This window comes from Diorhabda carinulata, chromosome X, assembly GCF_026250575.1.
Source record: "Diorhabda carinulata isolate Delta chromosome X, icDioCari1.1, whole genome shotgun sequence".
Classification (NCBI taxonomy): Eukaryota; Metazoa; Arthropoda; class Insecta; order Coleoptera; family Chrysomelidae; genus Diorhabda; species Diorhabda carinulata.
This window is the reverse complement of record NC_079472.1, coordinates 45,276,693-45,300,042: the sequence shown is the minus strand read 5'-3', so window position 1 is coordinate 45,300,042 and position 23,350 is coordinate 45,276,693. Positions and strand designations below refer to the sequence as shown.

Genomic DNA, 23,350 nt, shown 5'->3' with positions numbered 1-23,350 from the left:
TTACAAGTTTGAGTCTATCTCTTCAAATAAGAGGTGGGGGGAATAGGGAACTTTATTATGAAAAAACGCCTGTAAGTCCAGTTCTACTTTACCTATCTATGCAAACTTAGTCTTTTTGCAGAGAGCTCCTTTCTACCAATGTAAGAGTTATATTTTCGAAATAACCTAATGAGTAAGGTATACGCTAGAGGGCGCTATTTATTTATTTTTTTAAATCTAGCTATCCTTGAAGAATGTTAAATGAAAACATGCAGTTTTAATTAAGGAATATAAACGTAGACCAAATTAGCAACAGAATAGCGAAAACCGCATGTCGATATCTTTTTCGTATTACGAGATATCTTAAGTAATGTGTAAATTTTAAGCATTTTTTTTAAAACATAAATTACTCCAGGTTGTCTGAACAGATTTTAACATTTTTTGACTCCTCAAAATTGTCTTTCCTTGTTCAATTAATAATAGTTCCAATTATTATGTCAATAATACTAAGAAATCTGGCGGATGCTCCGTGGTATGTCAGTAATCATACCCTCCACATTGATTTCAACATTCCCTACGTCAAAAATGAGATTCAGCGTATGGCCGTAACATACAATCAACATATGGCAAACCATAACAACGAGCTATTAGAAGACCTATCCACTAACGATCCACGCACGAGAAGACTACGTAGAACTTGGCTTCAAGACCTGCTACAACTTTAGATAATAGTTTATAAGGAGTAACATTAATGAAAGCTTCCCTTTTAGGTCAATACACAACTAATTTACTTAATTTTCACATGTGATGTAGATTGTAAATATGCAAATATGATAATAAAAAAAAAATTGTAGTGTTTCATGGTCTCCTATTGGGTTTCACTTTACAGTATATGTAACCTACGTATGGAATATTTTTTTAATAATTTTTTTTATTTAGTCGTATGATTTTGTCAAACTATATAAAAAAATATAACAGAATCACAAAAAAATGATTATGAATTGAAAATGTTGAAGTTAAATTTGTCAAATTTAATATTAAAAATAATTAAAAGTTAACAATTAAAAACGTGAAAACTTAAAACTCTACAAAAATAGATGGATCCAACCATTTCCAGTTACACAGCATATTTTTCTATAAAATGTTACTATGAACCATAAGACCTTTAAGGGGTAGACGACCGGTCCTTTTCATTTTGTCCCAACATAATGATATAATGATATAATAGAAACTCTGCCAAAATTTATATTCGATAATTTGACTTATATATGCAAAGTTGGAGTAAACTTAAAAAATTTTTTAAAGACATAACAATGGTCAACGGCTCAAACCAGTATGACTTTTCTAATGTACAATTAGGAAAGTTGTCCCTATTCTACTCTTTTGGAGATGACTCTACCAATTAGATGTCATATTTAGATAAAGAATTTATAATAACCATATAATTGGTTCTATGTTTTTAAATTTGTTTGAAAAATTCCCATAAAAATTTTTGTTCAGAAGTAGCAATCCATATATGTAATGGTATGGGAAAAAACGTACCTACTTTACGGTGTCGACAATATACATTTTCTCTCTCGTTCGAGACACTTTATCTGTACTGCGCATGCTTGAGAATGCGCAGAACCGAGATGGAGCCTCGGAGGATAGAGAAATCGTTGCCATTCTGTCTTCCATAGTCGGAACAGCTTCCACTGATAGAAACTGTCCATATAGAAGTATTACATATATGATAATAACCATACAATTGGTTCTATGTTTTTATATTTCCCATAAAAATTTTTGTTTGGAGGTAGCAGTGTGTCTCAGCAACCATATTATAGTGACTAGTTATTTTTTGCTGCATATATACTATACAAAGGATTGTGTATAATGCTAGCTTTTGATTTTAAACAAAAACAATATAAACAACGCAATTTTATTAACAACATTCAAAAATAAATTTAACATTCACTATCGTTAAACACATTTCCCACACAGCAAGTCATTTATATCAATAGTAGAAAAAAAATGTCGATGTATACGTTATAAAATATGTATTTTCAAATAAGTACGGTAAAAGTAATAAATTCGGTAATTATATAAAATTACCGGTGATTATACATTGTTACCACTGAATTTGGTAAATATGATAAATTATTTCATATTTACGGGTTAGTTCATAAAATCCCCAACTCGTGATGGAGAATGTGATAAAAGTTCCTAACTTTACGAAAATTCGTTCAGTTTGCGCAACTGCTTGGCAAGTAACAACCACGTGATTTCAGAATTAGTTCTAATTTCGTTGCATGTTTACGTTTTTTCGCTACCCTCTCGTAAAAAATAAAACATTGAATAATGGCTAATAAACTTTAGCGTTTTAATTCCAAATAACGTAATATTATGGATACTAAGAAAACAAACAGTAGTTAGGTTAGGTAGTAACTACTCAAAAAAAACCTGCACTCTATTCTACTCGCCCAATAAACAAGGTTTTACTTCAATTATATTTTATGATGCTGTTAAGATTTGTATTACTTTTACAGATATAAAGTAATGAATAAATATAAATTGAAGGTCTGTTTAATAAATTACATTTTAAATTACAAATCTAATTTAAATAAAAAAAATCACGAACATTGCCAATAAGTTATGATATTTATCGCATCCCCTATTACGATTATGTATAATCACCGGTAATTTTACATAATCACCGAATTATAATTTTTGCTGTAACACATATAATAGATAATACAGGTATAGCATTAATTTTTGGAGTTTTGTTCAAAAATAGAAGACCAGAACATACAGTCATTTACATATTAATTGGTATAAAGCAAAAAAACAACCACAACCAATAAATATTTTAATGTATTATTATTCTATTATTACTTTGAAAATATAGAGAAAAATTTAATACTTTGTTACGTACTTCTACTTTGTTTATAGTTTATAGTTATAGTAATTTATTTAGAGTTTTAGAGTACGAACCACCCTAAAATAACTTAAATAAAATATTGTGAGGGATATTAAATTAGTAGTTGATGCTCAGTTTATACCTGTTGAATTCTCTTAACAAAAATAAATTTTAATTTCTAATTTTGACTTAATCTGTTTGAATCTTCTTGGAATATTATATTTTCTAGTAAAATACATGTAGGTATACGTTACAGATCAAAAAAAACAACCTTATTAACAACGATCAACTCACAAGAAACTCATTTCTAACGCAAATCGCAATGGGTAACTACCTTTGTAATTGAATGGGGAACCACAGACGGGGTAACTGGTTACCAACCAGTCTGCAACGTGTTGGCAGCCAGTTTAGACCAACCACCCACGATACAAGTGTTTTGAAACAAAAGTTGCAAACCAGTTGACCTCGGCAACGTATAACAGCAGGGAGTCGCACACGAGGTGACACTAGTTTGCAATCGGTTGAACGTGACCATGATTCCGCATTCGCGGTTGCGTTGCAGGTGTTGTTTTATATGATTATCACATATTTATTTTGTTTTTTCAATATAAGTGATCAAAAACTAAACCTCAAATTTGTGGGAGAAGCGGAAAAACAGCTTTTTATCGACATTCGAAATGTTCTAACTGTCTGAGACAGTTCTTGTGTTGCTACAAATAGTCTAGAGTTCACATTTTGATTTAGATATGGATAGATCCAATATTCTCTCTGTATCCTGCGTTGTCTGCGGTATTGATAATAATCAATGACGTCTTCCTCATCTAAGAAATAAAAATTACGTTTCACTGCTGCACCAACCGATTTAATACTGATTACACAATCCGTGTGCGGTCAAAAATGTTTTGATTGCAAAACTTTTGCAAGATCAACAGGTTTGCAGCCTTTGTTCCAAAACAGTTGCATCGTGGACGGTCGGCCTTAAAAAACTCGACCTGTTGATTTGCTGGCAACTTGATTCACCCGCCTCTCAAGTTTTCAATCTGATCACGACAACACAAATTTAACAGGTTAGTAATTCGTTCTATTAAAATTACTGTCTCCATTCTATTTATTCATTTTGTTTCTTAGAAGTATATTTGTTATTAGTATTCCAGAATAGTTTGTATATTTGCAAAAAAAGAAGTTTCAACTGTATTGTTTGGTTCGACACTGAGATAATTTATTTTTAAAATTCTTCATAATTTTGGATTCAATTTTATGTGCTAGAAACTTAGTTTAGTGACAATAAATAACGACTCAATTCAAAGAAATGATTATTTGCAAAGAAAAAATAATAAAACCGCATATATAACCAGAAACTACAAAATAGGATGGTTTGATGATATTTTTATTAAACATGATGACTGACCATCAAGTGGAACAGTTTAAGAGGCATTGGACTTGATCGAAAATATTCTGTTCACCCGACCCACGACATCCTCAGGGAATCAATAAAGACAGCTACCCGTAGCCTACGTAGTAGAGTGAAGCATGAATCGTCGAGTCAATTTGAAAAAGAAACATTTTGTTATTCTTAATTTTTTTGTTTTATTGATAAATTTTGAAAATGTTTTGGTCACAATTGAATCTGCTGTTTGTGTAGAGACATGTCACTATTCAGTTAGCAACCAGTAACTTCAGTTTATTTTTTTCCAGTTGCTCCGTGTGTATTGGGCCTTAGAAAGGCAAAAAATATTTGAATGAGAAACACACGTTTTCCTGTGGATAGAAAATGTTTATTATCTAATTAGGGACAACACTCTTTTATGAAAGTGCAATCTTTTATAATAACTATTATCGTAGGTATGTCTAACATTGACTTTATTTAACTATTTCAGATTATTCTTTCCGAAACTCTTGATTTCATAAAAAAATATACATTGTCGTGTGGTTATATTCCTGCAAAAATTTCAATGTCCTCATGTATCTGTTAAGCATATTCGAAATGCAAAAGATTAACTAATAAATAAGAGGTTAGGATTTTTAATAAAGGTATTAAAATTGTAACATAAATTTTAGTTGGTTAAGTAATAATAACGTATAATGTCATTATTTTAACTACACGCACAGAACATACCAAAAAGAAGGTCAACTTTTATGGAAATCTCGGCAACACAAATTTAGTTCTGCCACCTTCCAATCGTGATGCTAGTGTAATAAAAATGTGTCATTACTGTCAATGTCAATATGTCATCCGTCATCAATTTCTGAATTCCCGCCACATTTACTTCAGATTTCGTTACATAGGTAGGTGATATTATCAATATTAATGTCCCGAGTGCATGTCAAATTGTCGATAATTTAATTTTCTCGAGTGCGCGAATGCCCACTCGAGGAAATTATGAGACAATTTGACATGCACGAGAGGGCATTTTGGCAGACTATTTCATGAGAAAAATTTAATTTAAAATAAACTTAATTCTGTGTTTAAAATTTGTTATTCTTTAAATTATACCGTAGTTGATAGGAATTGACACGAAAAGAATATAAGTGACAAATCACTCGAACCGTGCTGCGGCAGTTACTCAGCTTGCCAAGGTTGGGGTTTCAGAAAATCAAATTATGAAGGTTACCGGACACTCAAATCAGGCCTCGATAAGGAGTTACCTCCAAGTAAATAGTGAACACCACGAGGAAATTGTACAAAAAATGCGAAATGACAGTAGCGAAGTAACAATAAGAAGTGGTGGAAGCAGCATAGAAACACCATCGTCGGCCTCCAGTAAAGTTGTATATTCTAATTGCATTTTCAATAATTGTTCCTTTTCTTAAAATATAAAATTAAAATCAAATGATGTTTATTAATCCTAGACGAAAATTTGGCACTAGTGCAAATTATCGATAATTTGCACTAGTGCAGTATTATCGCTGAAATTTGATCGTTGCTAGGTAAACATAAAATATTACAGCTTTTTGGTTGGCTTAAATTTTTCGAAGGAAATAGTCAGAAATGTAATGTATAATTATGATTTTTTGTTGAAATCGGTTGAATGGAGAATATATATTTCTTAGGTTGTAATTTCATATTAATGAGAATTTGTTTTAGAACCATGTAGGGAGCACAGCCCAAGACGACGAAGGATCTCATTGGAAATAACTGAAAAATTCACTGCTAAGTATCCTTGTCTGTCATTTTTCATTTAATATTTCAGGATGGACTTGAAGGTAGGTGACAGAGTATAGATGTAAATTTCCAGGATGCAATAGTAGATATATGGAAGGGAAGCTATCCCATCTATTTCTACCTCTCATCTGCCTTCATTGTCTACTTTCATTTATGAAGTTCACAGTTATGCCAAAGTTCACTACTGTATGGTAAACCAAAAATATTCATATGCTGTAAAAACAGGTATAGTAGACACTGATATGATTGTCGAAGAGCATCAAGTTAATAGTCCGAGTTTTCATCCCTTAGCATCTGGAAATTTAACTATAGAAGAATTATTGGAGTTTTTCAGACTGCATTGTTATAGAGGAAATTAATAGTTTTGACGACGAAAAATCGGTAGAGACATTGAAGAGGATGTGTGAAATTGGAACATTTAAGTGTATAAGAGAAGGTTTAAATAATGTAACGAAAGAATTCATTTACTCACAGTTAAGAAATATTCGCAGACAAGGGACAGGAAAACCATACAGGAAAAAACTTTTGGTGTTTCTGTACAAAAGAAATCCTAGGTTGTTAGATCTTTATCAAATTATTTTCAGTTGCCTTCAGTTTCAACACTGAAAGGAATTTTGTCAAGAATACCTGGTATCAATGGTACTATCATGAAACTCATTGAAGCTCCAAGTGAATAAAATGAATGAACATTATCGCCACTGTGTTTATTACTCGATGAAATTTCTCTGTCTACAGGACTTCATTATGAAAAGCATGAAAGTTCAGTCATCGTCTATTGTTTTACATAACATATATAAGACATCTTGAAAAATTTGAAAGTTGTTGCTACATTTTGTGATCAGAGATCTACAAACAGAGCTGCGTTGGATAAGAAGAGAATGAAAATAACACTTCAACCGTGAGCAGTATTCCAGAAGCAGTTTACCTCCAACGAGGGAAGAATCGTTTAATGGGAGTGGAGGACGAAGAGATGTATCTGATGGAATCATGTGGGATCAAAATTTTCTTTTGTTAATTATAGAAGGCTGATTTATTTTACAATTTTATTGATTCATGTTTACAGAGAGAATATTTATTTTTGTTTCTCAAAATTTTAATATTATTGTTTAAAAGGCTGTATTTTTTTGTTTTGATTTTGAGACACTGTTAAATCCCAAAATGATATTATAATGATATTATTTTGCTGTTTTTATTCTGGTTAGTATTTATTCACATATTACACTTTTTAATTTGTTTGTGAGAAATATCTGTATTTTATTAGATCTTATTTTAAAAGTGATATTGTAATCATGTCAATTAATGTTCCTTGGTTTAGTTAAAAATGTATGTAAATATTATTTTGTAAATAAACGTGTCCCAGTTCTAAGGTATTTTTTCTATCGTGAATTCAGAAAACTGCGAAATAGGAACTGAATGAAAATGAATAACACAGAATACGGTAGATATTCTTTGTTGTAAATTTAAATGAACCGCGAAAATAGATTAGTTCTGCCACCTATAATCGAGGACACTAGCATCGAAAATCCGCCATGTTGTTTCCACTGAATAATAACTAAATTTGCATTTCTTCTTAGGGTATGTTCTATGGCTGCACGTAAGATTATTTAAAATAAATTGTAAAATATTTGAATATTTTTTGTTATTAATAAAAAAAACTTTGTATAGTGTTATAGTGTTTTGCCTTAATAAGAAATCGAGGGTCTATAAAAATAAAAAGTATAATATTTCCAAGCAATAGTGTATTCGGGTAATGATTCATGTCAGCTACATATATTTGTATCTATGGAATGTTTCACCTCATGGATTTATGCAGTTGTGAGTTTCATACTAGTGCCAAATGAAGCACTGCTTCCTAATGAATATAATGGCTCAATTTTACACTTTCTGCACTAATAGGACGAAATATTAAGTATTTCTTATACGGAAAACAATACAAGTATGGAAATTAGATTTTTCATACACTTGTGTGAAAAGATGATAGACCGTAAGTTGCACTAATTACACAATACAATATCTGTATTCTTTGTATTTCCGATTATATAGATATGAACATAAATGGAAATTTTCATGTATATTAGCGGATAATCACAAAAAATAAGAAAATGTAACTTTTGCTGTGTGGGCTTATGCTAATAATTAATTAATGGGATTGTATTACATAAACAATATTTTTTCATTGATGGTGATAATTGAAACATTTAATAACGCAATAAAAGGTAGTGAAATTATTTTCATATCCAATGTGAAGTAACTTTTACAAATTTGTTCATGTTACAGCTCAACTTGATTATGTAAAGTCCATGACAGAAATATAATTTCTAGTACAGTTTCAGTACTTCACTATACTAGGGCCGTTTTTTTTCCAATCTCCGATAGGCTATAAATAGTTCATATAAAACAATAATTTTATTACCAAAATATTGGTACACATACTTTGAGACATAATCACCGAAGAGATTGAGACCTTTGCCATATCTGTGGGCAAGCCTTTCAATACCCTCTTCAAAGAAAGCTAATGGAGCCTAACCGTTCAGTAAGAATAGAGTACAAAGCAAACATTGAAACTTCTAGAAATTTCGTAGACAAAACAGTAATGGTGAATCTGCGGTTTTCTTTATCCATTCTATCAACTCATCTTTAAACTTTCGACACCATTCACTCACGAAGTTTTTCCTATATACACGATTTATTCCCCGATGGATTTCTGCAGCACTATGACCTGTAGAAAACGTATCACACTTTGCAATACATACTTGGCGGGAGCATCAGCGTCTGCACGGAGCGATCGAAGGTTGAAAGAAAAGTGGCCCTCGTATTAAATTATTCCTGTTCTCATTAATGTTTCGCTTAATACCATTAATAATAAAATTTGACATATTAACAAACCAATCCCCTTTGGAATACTTAATCAGCTTATGTCTGAATTATTGAAACGCTCGGACGGAAGTCAAAGTTTGGTCCAACTCTGCTTTATACGAAATCAACTGCTGATGTCTTTCTGAACATTGTGGACAACTTCTGTTGGTTAAGTTTTTTTGAGCCAAGTTTTGGATCATAGACCTTAACCTATACTCACGTTCCACATACTGTTTTTCCAAAAATCCAATCTGTAAAAAAAACATGAAATTTGTAGTAGAGTAAAAAAATATTTTTGTAATAAAGTATAAAAATGTTTGTAGTAATTAGATTTAAAATTATTTCGTGTGTAAATAATTTGCCTACGATCGAATCGAATATAAAATTATGAGGCAGTAATTGTGATTTATACCTTTTGTAATAAAGGAGATACACCTACAGTATCCTCCGCAAACGTCCTATTGCTAGTTGGCATATTAAGCAAACGATTATTCAAGTGATCACTTTCAACTCTAACAATTGCTAATTCTTCTCTAGCAGAAGTCAACTGAGATTGAAGAGACGCTAATGAGATCTGGTGAATTTCCAGCTGTTCTCTTAAAGGGCTTACACTAGCTATATAATTGGACACTTCTTGTTCGTGGGCCTCTTGAAGGGCAGTTAACTGAAATAAATTTAATACTAGAGTACAGCTTATAGATAAAAAACAGTGAGACTTGAATACATTAAACTTTTTTTTACTTATTTATAACAACATATTTCATAATTGCACAGTAAAAGTTACGCAATACTAATAACATCATTCAGGACAAAAATCAAATTGCAAAAAAGGAATTATAAATTTATATTTAATACAATTTAATATTTTATATATAATATTTAATAATTGCGAAATAAATTATACAGTTATGAAATATTTTCTGATCTAACACCAGAACCATCAAATTTTATATGCAGCCGATATTGTATTGAAAAAAAAAACTAAAGTAGATTGGAAAAGGAATCAAAAAGATTTAGCATCAGGATGAATGGCGAAAAAGCTAAATACATGAAAATGCAACGCCAAAGGAAGAATCAGATGGAAAAATGAGATTTCAGGACGGAAAACGAAGAATATCATTTTGAAAAAGTTGAGTCATTCGAATATCTAGATTTCTAATATGGATGATGAGACGAAAGTATTAGAAAATCGGATAGCAAAGGATAGTACAATAATGGGGTTCTTGAATAATATTTTTAAAACAAATCAACGAAAGCAACAAAGATAAGATTGCACAAAACAATGACTGTACTATAAGGATGTGAGTTCTGGGTGCTAACTAGGAAGAGTGTAGTAGAGGAAAGTAATCCGAAAAATACTGGGGGTGTGAAAATAAACAATGAGTCTTGGAGAAGAAGAACAAATGCAGAGCTGAAACAAATATATCACTCAACTAGTCAAAGCCCAAAAAGTCAGGTAATTGGGATTTGTGTGCAGAATGAACGAAAACAGAATTGCCATGAGATCACAAATGCGGGGAGAGGGAATTAGAAGAAGAAGAGGTAACATCGGATTTGAGAAGAGAGGGAATAACTGTGAGTGGAGAGAAAGAGCAATGGCCAGAAACGGGTGGAGAGTTATAGTAAAAAGAGTAGAGTAAGAAGAACAAAACAGAGATATTGAAAAATATATTTTGTAAACTTTTTAATTGTAAAAAATAATCTAGCTATCGATCTTCAAGGCCTGCACTGCTGTAATATAACATTTTGTTTCTATGTATTCGAAATTAACGTAATTTTTATTTAGTGTTATTACAAATGAATATAAAGTTTATATTATCAACTAATAGTTACACATAACAATCTTTTTATCCATTCCAGCGTTAATATAACGATAATAAATAAATTCTCTATGAAATATTGAAATTGTATTATAACAGAGAAAATAACCCTTCGTCATTCTTTTTTGGCTATAATTATCAACATAACTTTTTATGTGTCTGAAATGCTCGGAATATATTAGAGTTAGTACAATTTGGTGTTCACTTTTCTTCTTACGAAAACGCTTATATATAATATATGAAGTATTAACGCATTTTCTTTAGTAAATACAAGTGATGCGAAAAAAATTAAGTGAAGGAAAAGGTTAATTTGCTCCACTTAATATAAAAAAGGGCAGCTTGAAAAATACATGGTTGATCAGTACACCTTTGTATTAAAAGATGTTGAAATTGAAATATAATGGAACATATCAGAGAGAAAATAACCCTTCTTCATTCTTTTTTAGATAAAATTATCAATATAACATTTTATGTGATGAAATGCTAGGACTTATAAGCAAGAAGAGTCATTTAACATTTGTGCTCTGCTTTATTTAATATGCCGAACTTAATCGATACGTCAGCTAAAATTATGTAATTGGATAATGAAATAGTAAAACTTTTTGTAATGGTGAAAATAAAATAAGGTAGTTTTATACTTTCGCGGTCCCCTCGTTTTTTGACTCTAGAAAATCAAAAAATCGTCCGATTTCGATGAATTTTTTTTAAAAAATTTTCTTTTTTACGACGGATTTATGAAAAAAAATATGGGAAATATCTGACCAGGAGATTTCATATAGTTTTATGACTAAATGTGATCATAAATGCACTTCTTCGCATATAATCGTTCATAACATAACAAAAATTTTTGTTTATTCATTTTTTATCTCTAACCTTAGCAAGATACCATTTTTTTAATGGTGAAAATTTTCAATCAAGTTAACTTTTAATATTGTACACTTGATTACAATAAGTGATTTCATATAACTTTAATGATTACAGGTACATACATATGTGAGAAAATGTCAATTTTAAAAGAAATTGTTATTATTTTTAATTGTAAAAAAATAAAAATCAACATTTTTGTATATTTTTTTTCAATTTGTTCGTTTTTTTATGTTGATTATAAAAAAATATAACAACTTTATTTGATTATTTGGAGAAAAGTTATCAACAATTATACGTGAGTAAGTGCATTTTCATGAACATTTAAAGCCCTGAAACCAATATAAGTTTTTATTTTTTTTTATTCCCATAATTTTTTTGTGAACTCCCAAAAAATTGATCAAAATCGGATGATTTTTCGATTTTCTAGAGCCAACAAACGAGGGGACCGAAAATAAAACAAGATTTGGCAACGTTTATTCAAGGCCAAAAAATTAATTGCAAATGAAAATAAGGTTACCGAATTTATAAAAAGATCTGGCTAAAAAATACCTATTCGATTGCTGAATGATACAGATTAAAGATTTTTAATTTTTGCTAAACTAAAAACAGAAGTTCATTTTTTAGAAAGTGAAAACTTTTTTTTTCAATTTACAAATTCAAGAAGATAATTCACTGATAGACTAACAGCTTTTAGCGAATATTTATTTTTATCAATTAAAAATGTTCCATACCTAACAGAATACGAGGTGTTATCTAAAAATTTGGTGACTTTCAAAAAAATATTATTGATATTTGAATTACTTAAGTAATGAAAATGCACTTACGTCTCCTATCCTCTTACTTTGTAGTTGTTGATAATCTTCTTGTAATTTATCTAACTGTAGTTTCAATTTATCCCTTTCTCGTTTTAAATGGAGGACCGTTTCTTCCTTCCGAAAATCCTTCTCCGAACTACAGCTATTTGATCTTGTTTGTAGACGATCCAGGGGAAGACTTTTCAGTTCCTTTTTATCAATTAAGTTTTTTAAACTACCCTCTCTTTCCTTTTGTAATCTCTTATTTGTTTTCTTCAGATCTTCGATTTCTTTCTGAAGTTTAGTAATTACTTTTTCTTTATTTGCGAGATCTGCTTGTAAGCCTCGTATAGTAGCTAACAAATGAGAATCCTCATTTTTCTTTGAAGTTATTGATCTCTGTGGTTTACTAGTAGTTGTTGGTGGAGATGGAACTGCTGACGTGACGGCATCCGTTTGTGTGAAAGTAGTAAAAGTTTCCTTCTGCGGTATTTTGTCTTCGACCATAGTCTGAGTATAAACGTCATAAGTTTCGCTTCTTCTTTTCAACTGATTCTTTAAATCACAAACGTGTAATTCCAAATCCTCGATGTGATTTTCGTATTTGGATTTCATTTGGTTAAACTTTTCTTGTATTTCCATAAAAACTTTGGAAGATTGGGTTTCTCTACTGACTTGTTCTTGTTCCAACGATTTTATTCTATCTTCCAAAATTTTCCTAGCTGTTAAGTTCGAGTCCATAGCATTTTCTTTAGCTGCGACTATTAATGCCGATACTGAATCTGGATGTTTCCTAGCTATAATTCTTTCCATTTCCTTAATTTGTCTATTCAAATCTTGGATACATTTGGCGTCTTTTTCGTGTTGGAGTTTGAAATTTTTATTTTGAAGTTTCTCCATTTCCAGTAATTTATTTAAATTCACTTCGTTCTCTACTAGTTTATCTTTCGATTGTCGTAACAGAATAAATTCGTTCTTATATTTGTCTAAGCTGTTGTCTAATTCAAAAAGACGACGTTCGAATTTTTTATTAGAATCCAAAAGATCGTCATAAGAACTTTTAAGAAGTTGATGGCTTTTATTGACAGTTTCTAGCTGAAGTTGTAAAGATGTATTCATTTCTTTAGAATCTTTAAGATCTTCTAAAGCTTTTTCCAACTCCATATTTATTTCTGGAGACGAAAGGGTTTTAGATGATAATACGGATTTGGTTTGTTCCAAGGCGGTTTGCGTCCTTTGTAATTCCACCTGCAAAAAGAAAATAAGATAAATCTGATGAAACATGATTTCTTAAATCCCGATCACATATTCAAATGTGAAAGTCCTGATGTTTGTCACTTAATCACTTAAAATCGGAGACTAACTAACTAACGTAGCTTAACCTATATTAACATTTTTTGGGGAGAAGAAAGTATTCTATGTTTTTTAGTAACAGCTGTGAGACCTAACGTCAACATGAAAAAACAAAGCTGTTAAAATTATTGGAATAATAATTACTGAAACACTTTTGCATATATTAGTATAATTGAGGGAATTTTGAAAATCCAACCTCACACGGGCATTTTCAGGCTGGATAGGTACTAATATATAAAGAAAAATCAAATGATCTGATTAAAAATTTTGCAATGGCACAACCCAAGTTGATAAGTTACTTGTGCAGTCCGATGTAATGTAAATACTTTGTGCTACATAAGGACTTTTCGGAAACTGTGATCGGGTTAATCCGATCATGATCTGAATGTTCGGGAACTAACTCGAATCACGTTCATTATTGTTCAGAAACAGAAATCGGGTCATAGTCATATGATAGAATCCTTTCTACCCTGGTAGAAAGTGAAAAAATGCGATCAGCTGACAGGTTGTTTCATTCGTTTATGTTGTTGTGAAAATTATCAATTCCCCTTATATGATTGTTTATGATTAGTTCTCACAGCGGAATGGATCACAAGAAACATTTTCAGTGGAAACCACGTGAATGCCATCAATGGAAAAACTTGAAAGTGTATCGCCACTAGTGGCTACCACGAGGTTACCACAGAATAGTCACGTAACTTCCACGAAAACGGGGAATACTTTTGGGTGGCCAACAGGTTCCAATCACGTTTCAAACTTATATCGTAACTATACATTCACGTATCACTCACGTGGCTGAAACCTGGCAGAAGTTGCCATGTAGTTACGTCCATCCATTTTTCCAAGTTTGTGCTTTGCCTTTTTCTTATTCGATCTTTGTTTTCATAATTATGAATAATACGTCATCTCAGTCCCATTGCTTTCGAATCATACAATTTCGATACTTTTATTTCCATGTCAATATAAATTTGACATAAACATCGCTCATTGTTAATTTGGAAAATGTGTTTGTGATTGGGTGTAAATCATAACGATTACCAGTGCTGTTAGCTCGAAATTTGAGCCATCTTTTCTCGATTTTTTCTTTTTATATGAAAAAAATGAACCAGGTTGACTTCATTTGTATGGTCAAATTTGGTCAAATATGGTCAAAATGTATTTGTGGTTGGTCAAAATTAATAAATAATGATTTATTAAATATGTTCATACATCTTCAGATTGTAGTCGAATACTTTCTGCCAACTCTCGTACACATTCGGCAACTCACGAAGCGATCTAAATCTATAACTTTTCGTTCGACATTATTCAAATTTCGTACTGGTGCGAATTTAGAGCAGAATGCTAGTATGGAATAATTTGAGAAAACCAAATCATTGTAGAAGTATAATAAGATATTAAGTTTGCTTTGAATCTGATTATTTTTTTAATGTAATGAATCCGAATTAGTATGCATAGTCAGTCATGAGTTACAAACGTAGCATTTCTATACATTTAACTACTGAGGTCAATTCAAAAAAATGTTCTAACGCTGTATTTCTTGATTGAAAATTGAAAATACACTCGTGGAAAATAGTTATTTTGAGAAGGTTAAATGTTAATAAGCATTTTTACTGAGTAATAACAAATAAAATATTATAATTAAAGCTTTATATGGCAATATGAGAAGTATAAAAGATAATAGTTATTTTCAGAATTGATGCATGATTACTTTTCTAAGTATAGCGTTGCGGTTTGTAATTTCAAGAATATATGATTTCCAAAAACGCAAAAATAAGTTTTGTTTATAAAAATTGTTTTATTGTTTTATTCATTGAGCCACGAACATTCTACGAGGTCTGGCTATTAAATAACGAGACTGATAACGAAAAAGGGTTTTATTATAAAAATTTATTCCACATTCGAATGCTCCTCTTCAATATACTCCCCTCCCTTCGCCACACACATTTCCATACGTTCTTTCCATTGATCGAAGCAGTACTGAAAGTCTTCTTTGGTGAGTGCCTTTAGAAGCTCTGCCGTTTTTTGCTTTACCGCTTCCATCGGGTCCCTTTCTAAGCAGATTTTATCTTCGGAAACAAAAAAAAACGCACGGTGCCAAATCTGGTGAATACGGCGGGTGTTCGAGCACTGATGCACAGATGCGTTGTCCTGGTGCAAAATCGGGCCGTGTTTTACGAACTCGTTCTCGCAGTGTTGCCAAAACTGACAATAGTAAGTCTGGTTGACAACCTGACCCTCTGGAATCCTTTCGGTTATCACGATACCGTTAATGTGGAAAAAAGCGATCAACATTGCCTTAAATTTGGTTTTGCTCTTTCGGCCCTCACTAAATCGCTTACACCACACAAAAACATGCGCACGAGATATAGAATTGTCCCAATAGGCCTCTTGCAACAATTTATAGCACTCAGTCGGAGTTTTTTCAATTGAATGAGAAATTTTAGATTGCTCCCGTGTTTCAATTTTTTTCGTCACATATGGTTTTCGGCACGAGAAAAAAACACGTTCGTTTCAAACCGCTACTGGACAAATACTATAATAGTGACGGAAACGTGTTTTGAGACGTGCATAGACAAGATATTTATATACCCAACGCACTACTTGTTTTCTACCCCAACCCCTAGGTGCGCAGTCTCGTTATTTAATAGCCAGACCTCGTATATTCCAAAATAAATTATCTTTTTATTGTCAGCTTTTTTGAGATGTACTTACGGTATATTAACATGTTATTAATTTTTTTAATTTGAAATATGAATATGTAATGACTAATTTGAATACTGTATTTATTGATGGTATACTTGGTGACACTTTTTTACATTAAAATGTTACCTAATTTAATCACTCTACCGTTATTTCAAGTCTTAAGGAAATTATTTTCCATTTTTTTGTTTAGTTTGCTATCAAAGTGTGTTTTGCAGGTTTTTATTTTTCATTAAAAGTCAATAAATTAACTAAAGGCCACTTGAAATGATTCAAGACAACGTGCAATGCAGTACAGGACGCAATATTTCTTGATCAAAAACCTGCGCAAATGAAATTCAGCTGATTGCTTCACGCAAGATCTCGCACTTGCAACATTATCGGTTTGATGTCATTTTACTGTGTGCATTGTTAAGCTAGGAACAAAATGTTAAATGGAATTTGAGGTTAGGGTTTACTCTTTTCTGTCCATCACCCTCCAAAAGCAAAGTAGCAGAAGTTATAATTATTGCTAGTGATACGATAACCACTTTTTTCTTGTTTATTTTACCTAGTTACCTAGTTATGTTATTTTCATTTTTAAATCGCATACAAATATTAAATAAAATGCAATGCTTACTTTCATAATATCAAGCGGCCTTAAGAAGTGGATAAATTGCGCACCTTCTTTGATAAGATAAGTGGTTTTTAACTCTGCGTTTTACTTCGATTATGAAATGAAGCATGCATGTTCTTTGGTAGCGAATGTACTACCAGAAATCAGTGTGAGAAGTTTTAATCCGACATTCTGTGCAAAAAAATCGACTTCAAAGACTCCATTACATACATACATACATACCAAGCTAATATGAACGTATTGAAGAGAACAAAAATACGACAGCTATTGATCGTCAAAAATAAAGTAAAATATTAGTTTACGTTATGTGAGAGACACCAAATTTCAAGTAGTTTTAAAAGTATATTTTGAAAGCTCAACATATTTTAATTAGGAATGTGGAGACAAAATAAAAACAAGCATACCCAGGCAGTATCAAACGATCAATACTTCTATATTTTCCAGAACAATCATGAATGGTTCTTGTTCTCGAGAAAATTTACACATTACGACGCAGCATTTGCAAACACTGGCTGTACATTTAAGAAATTTGAACAGACATTTGTACTTGAGATCTGCATTTTTAACTAGCTGTAGATTTGTGAACTTTCTGGAACCTCACTACTGTAATATCATCAACAAACCGACTAGAATTTTCTCCTCATTTCCTTGAAACATCTAAATGCCCTTAACAGGTTGTAACAAGAAAGGGCAAACCTGAGGAGGTCCAGGCAAGGAGCGCATCAGGATAACCCTATTTAAAATAACTAATTACTTTTCAATTGAATTCCTCTGATCATGTCCATATAAGGATCACCTTATTGAAAAGAAAAATATTTCTTATTAGGGTATCTCGACGATATCCACACTAGAATCACATTAGTTTAACCTGTATGAAAATAAATTATTTTTCATTAGGACTTCCTGATCAAGTCCATACAAGGAATCTCTCAGGTTAACCTTACTGGAAAAAAAGTATTTTTTCAAGAAATTTGGATAAGTCATTTCTTTCCGAATATTTCTATTATCAAATCATTCATTTTAAATCATCTAATTGGAATCTCCTATGAATTTCAATACAATAGTATAGTTCTTCCAATATCAATTCCAGAAGACAGTTATGCAAAGAACTATCAATATTTCATAAATACGCATGAAAATTAATGTTTACTCCCCGTATAAAATTCGGTTAATATCTAATAAACCGTTAGTCCACTTGGACTCATCATCTTCATAGTTTATCAATGGAAACAACGAATCGTAAACATAAATGCATTTTATTAGCCGAAGCCGTATGTATGTGGCTTGTTGATTTCAATTTAATTCATAAATTTCTTTAAATAAATAGAAATTGCGTTCTTGCATAGTGTAGTGAGAATAAAGACAGGTATGATTCAATGATTAAGATTTAGATATACAAACACAGCAAGTTATTTTAAATATATTTGAATGTTTAAAAAAGGAAAATATTCAGCAATCGGATAATGCATTCATAATAAGAATTGCTGAATTAACTGGAGTAAATAAATTTTCCATTTATCGAGTGGTCACGAAAGGGGTTGCTGTGGATCATTCACCTAACCAAAAAACAAGCAAAGACGGTTTCGTGTCTAATGCTTTATTAATATCTGCTAAAAAAATTAAAAGCTGTACAGCTGATTATCATGAAGATATGACAGAAGAATTATTTGAAAAGTAATTTATTGAACAGCTTTCACCTCATTCCATTCCACCACAATCAGAAATCATTATGGACAACGCATTCTACCACTGGTGGCAACTCATTAAGTTACCAGCGATCGTAAAAAAGGCCCAACAAACACAAAGAATTGCTTACTGTTATTAAAGGCCTAAAGTTAGAGGAAATGTATTATATTGACAAGCTGTGCAAAGAACAGAGTTATACTCTTCTCAGACTACCTCCCTACTATTGCATATTTAACTCTATGAGTTAATATAGACAAACGTAAAATCAGAATTACGAAAATGTCATCAGTCTCCAGAACTGAGTAAAGAGGTTATAGAACTCGTATAGAACTATAGACCGTCAAGAGCTTTGGAAAAACTAAGTGGGACATGTTATCAAAGAAGAAGAGTATTTACTCTATTCCTCTTTACAACCCTTCATAATTCAATCAAATAATGACACTAGTTCGGACGATTCTGACCACCATCATTATTTATAAAGATACTTTGGAATTGGAAATGTTTTTTTTTCTTTTGTTTTATTTACAAAGAATTTATTTCCTTTATGGTGTTTGCTTTTAAATTTCGTTTTACAGAAAAAAAAACGAATGGGGTACAAAAAGGGCTCAGTTCACGTCTGGTACTCTGTTTAAACCAAACGCCCTTACAGGCAGTTTCATTTTACTCGTCTATTTACGTTTTATAATTTAATATTCAGTTGTAGCAAGTTAACGAGGTATAATAATGATTTTTTTCTAAGTTCCAAGTAGGACTACAATTAAGTGCATCTCTCTAAATAACGGCGTATAATGCCGTCCAATTTATAATGATTTATAATGATCATAGGATATACATATTTTTAAAAGCATTTATAAAAATAATAAATTCATGAAATGAGGTATCTACGCCTATGATAGATCAAACAAAATTGTCGACAAGGGTTTTTATAATCTGCAATTAGTATTGGAAGAACTCTATCAATCTACTTACAACAAAAAAATTTAAAATGGCAGTGACAGATTTCACGCATAATATCAGTCATAATAGTAAGTCTTGTATAACTAAAATTCGACTGTATAACTGTATACTGAATTTGCATTTGTATTTGCTGAGCTTGAATAAATGGACTTATTACAGGAACTATAGCTAAATGGAGAGCATATATTTCTTTTCATTCTTACGGGCAATATATATTTATCCTTGGGGATACAACAGAGCTGTTCCTCCAGATTACCAAGATTTAGAAGCAGTTGGTCGAAAAGCAGCAACAGCTATACGAAATTCAGGTGGCCCAAATTATACTGTCGGACCTGCTGGAACTACCCTTTATCCAGCTTCGGGTGGATCAGATGACTGGGCCAAAGGAGCCATCCACATGAAATATGCTTACACATTGGAATTAAGGGATAATGGACACTAGTTCGGACGATTCTGACCACCATCATTATTTATAAAGATACTTTGGAATTGGAAATGTTTTTTTTTCTTTTGTTTTATTTGCAAAGAATTTATTTTCCTTTCTGGTTCTTGCTTTGAAATTTCGTTTTCGTGAATAAAAACGAATGGGGTACAAAAACGGCTCAGTTCACGTCTGGTACTCTGTTTAAACCAAACGCCCTTACAGGCAGTTTCATTTTACTCGTCTATTTACGTTTTATAATTTAATATTCAGTTGTAGCAAGTTAACGAGGTATAATAATGATTTTTTTCTAAGCTCCAAGTAGGAATACAATTAAGTGCATCTCTCTAAATAACGGCGTATAATGCCGTCCAATTTATAATGATTCAAGTGCCTTTTAAGGAATACTTTCTCTCATAGGATATACATATTTTTAAAAGCATTTATAAAAATAATGAATTTATAAAATGAGGTATCTACGCCTATGGCAGATCAAACTAAATTGTTGGCAAGTGTATAGCTGCCACTATTTGGCTGATAAACTAGTTCAACAGGCTAGAAGAAAACCGAATGGATGGGTTGGGTTCAGGATTTGCTTAAAGCAGGGGTGCTCAAACGGTCGATCGCGATCGACCAGTCGATCGCGAGTGCTTTTTGAGTAGATCTCGAGAAGAAAAAAATTTTTAATAAGTAGGTAGGTAACTAAACTACAAAAATGTATTACGTAATAAAATAACACTGCTTGCTGCAAAAGGCGGCTTTATCAAAGGAACGCGCGGCACTTGTCAAAGAAAAGCCGCGTTGTTTCTAGACTAGACTGTACTGTCTAGTTTCGGGCGGCGCGTTTGACGGGAACATTCGAGACTTTCTTTCACGCCGATATAAATGTTGCGCCTGCATGAATTGGAGTCATTCTGAATTGTAACTTGATAGCGATACTACGTCGATACATAGTTTATTATTAAATAGTGGAAAATGAGTGCAGTGAAGAAATCTAAAACGTATCATTTTAATAAAGATTGGGAGGAAGAATTTTCCTTTTGTATGGTGAAGGATAAGTGCATTTGTGTTATTTGTCGTGCGTCAGTTGCAATACCTAAGCGTGGTAACTTAGAGAGGCATCATAAAACGGTTCATAAAAACTATCAAAAGGATTTTCCGCCACAGAGTGAATTAAGAAAACGAAAAGTAAGTGATTTTATATCTTGTTTGAAAAAAGAACAAACCATGTTCACAAGACCAGCCAAACAATCAAAAGCTGCTACGATCGCGTCATTTAAAATATCTCATATATTGGCGAAACACAAGAAACCATTCGAAGATGGATCGGTGGTGAAGGAAGCATTTATTGAAGCGGGTGAGACTTTATTTGGAGATTTTAAAAATAAAACAGAAATCATGTCTGCTATTAGAGAACTTCAGCTATCTCGTCCGACTGTCACAAGGCGTATTGAAGTCATGAGTCAGGACATCGCAGATAAACTAAAACATGATATCATGGAATGTACATACTTTTCTTTATAGTTCGACGAATCCACCGATATGACAGACACTGCCCAGCTGTGTATTTTTATTCGGATGGTATTCAATGACATGTCGGCTAAGGAAGAATTTTTGACAATCATTCTTCTGAAGGGGAAGACCCGTGGCGAAGATATATATGAAGTTTTCTTTAATTTTGTAAAAAACTACGAGCTACCAATATATAAATTAGTGTGCATTACAACCGATGGAGCACTAGCAATGACTGGAAACAAAAACAGTTTTGTGGCATTGTGTCGAGATGATGAAGAATTCCCTTCATTTTTTTTCATTCCATTGCATTATACATCAACAAGTTTTGTGTTCCAAAGTTTTAAACACGGAGGAAATTATGGGCATTGCAACAAAAATTGTGAATTCAATCCGTGCACGTAGCTTGCAACGGCGGCTCTTTCAGTTGAAGTTGGAAGATGGGGAGTCAGCTGAACACACTGATTTAGTTCTTCACACAGACGTCAGGTGGTTGAGTCGCGGAAAGTTCCTACAAAGGTTTCAAGAATTATTGCCCGAAATAACAGCTTTTCTAGACGAAAGAGGTGATGACACTCAGATTTTGAAAAACGAAAAATGGCTGACTGATTTGGCATTTTTGACTGACATCACAATGCACTTAAACATCGTAATCTTGGAGCTTCAAGGTAAAGGAAAAACTATTATTGAGATGATTAGCGCAGTAAACGCATTCAAAAGTAAATTGCAACTTATGATAGATCAACTGAAAAGAAAGGATCTGAAACATTTTCCGTCTTTGAAAGCAAGGATTCCTCAGTTTAATTATGATACGTATCAGGCTGAATTATCAAATATTTTGGGACAATTCGAAATGCGTTTTTATGATTGCAGTAAATTGGAAAATATAGCATCATTTATGAGTTATCCTTTTTCATGTAAAAACATTGAGGAATTAGCTACTGAAATAGCAAGTCAGTTTAATATAAACTCATGTTCTGTTGAAAATGAGTTGGTGCAGATTATATCAGATATACATCTCAAAGCTACAGCATCTGATACAAATTTCTGGTGTTTTATATCTGAAGATAAATATCCGAATCTAAGGCAAATCGCCCTTCAACTGACGGCATTGTTTGGGTCAACTTACTTGTGCGAGTCTGCATTTTCTGAAATGAAGATAATTAAGTCAAAATATCGCAATCGACTAACTGACGATCATATGTCATCATGCTTGCGATTAGCACTCAGTGGTTACGTACCATCTTATGAAAAGTATGCTGAGGACATGCAGTGCCACGCTTCAACATCCAAAGCCACTCTTTAGTTAGGTTTAACACCATATGTAACTCTTTTGTTTTGTAACAACCAATAAACTCGCAATTTTGAATAACTATGAGTTTTTTCATTGATATTGTAGAGAAGAACCTAACTAAACCTAACCCAAACCTTGACTAAAATAATGTACCTATATTGTGCAGAAAGCTAATATCTATATATGCTACGGTACACCCTACTTAGTTAGGTAGGGTGTATCGTGTATGTACGACAACCCTGCATCACACATACTTGCAGCCTCTCAGAGTCGATCGTAAGTAGTCTAAAAATATTGAGGTAGATCGCCAGCAGTTCAAGTTTGAGCACCCCTAGCTTAAAGGAATCGTCTAGGAAAACTAGGAAATTTTCTGGGAGTTATTGATAAGCCGTTGCTGGTAGCCAAATGCCTAGTAGTATTCCAGGGGTAAAAATGT

At 32.2% G+C, this 23,350-nt stretch overlaps 1 protein-coding gene across 1 annotated transcript in view; it reads right to left on the bottom strand.

Annotated features, from left to right (window-relative positions):
• Nucleotides 1–1,883: 1,883 nt before the first annotated feature.
• Nucleotides 1,884–23,350, bottom strand: part of LOC130900413 (centrosomal protein of 162 kDa) — a 51,158-nt gene continuing 29,691 nt past the window's right edge. Inside the window, exons 3-5 of the mRNA XM_057811013.1 lie at nt 12,406–13,623; nt 9,307–9,558; nt 1,884–9,145 (exon numbers count right to left, since the gene is read on the bottom strand). Coding sequence (XP_057666996.1) covers nt 8,963–9,145; nt 9,307–9,558; nt 12,406–13,623 — 1,653 coding nt within the window. The 3' untranslated portion in view covers nt 1,884–8,962. The remainder of the gene's footprint in view (nt 9,146–9,306; nt 9,559–12,405; nt 13,624–23,350) is intronic.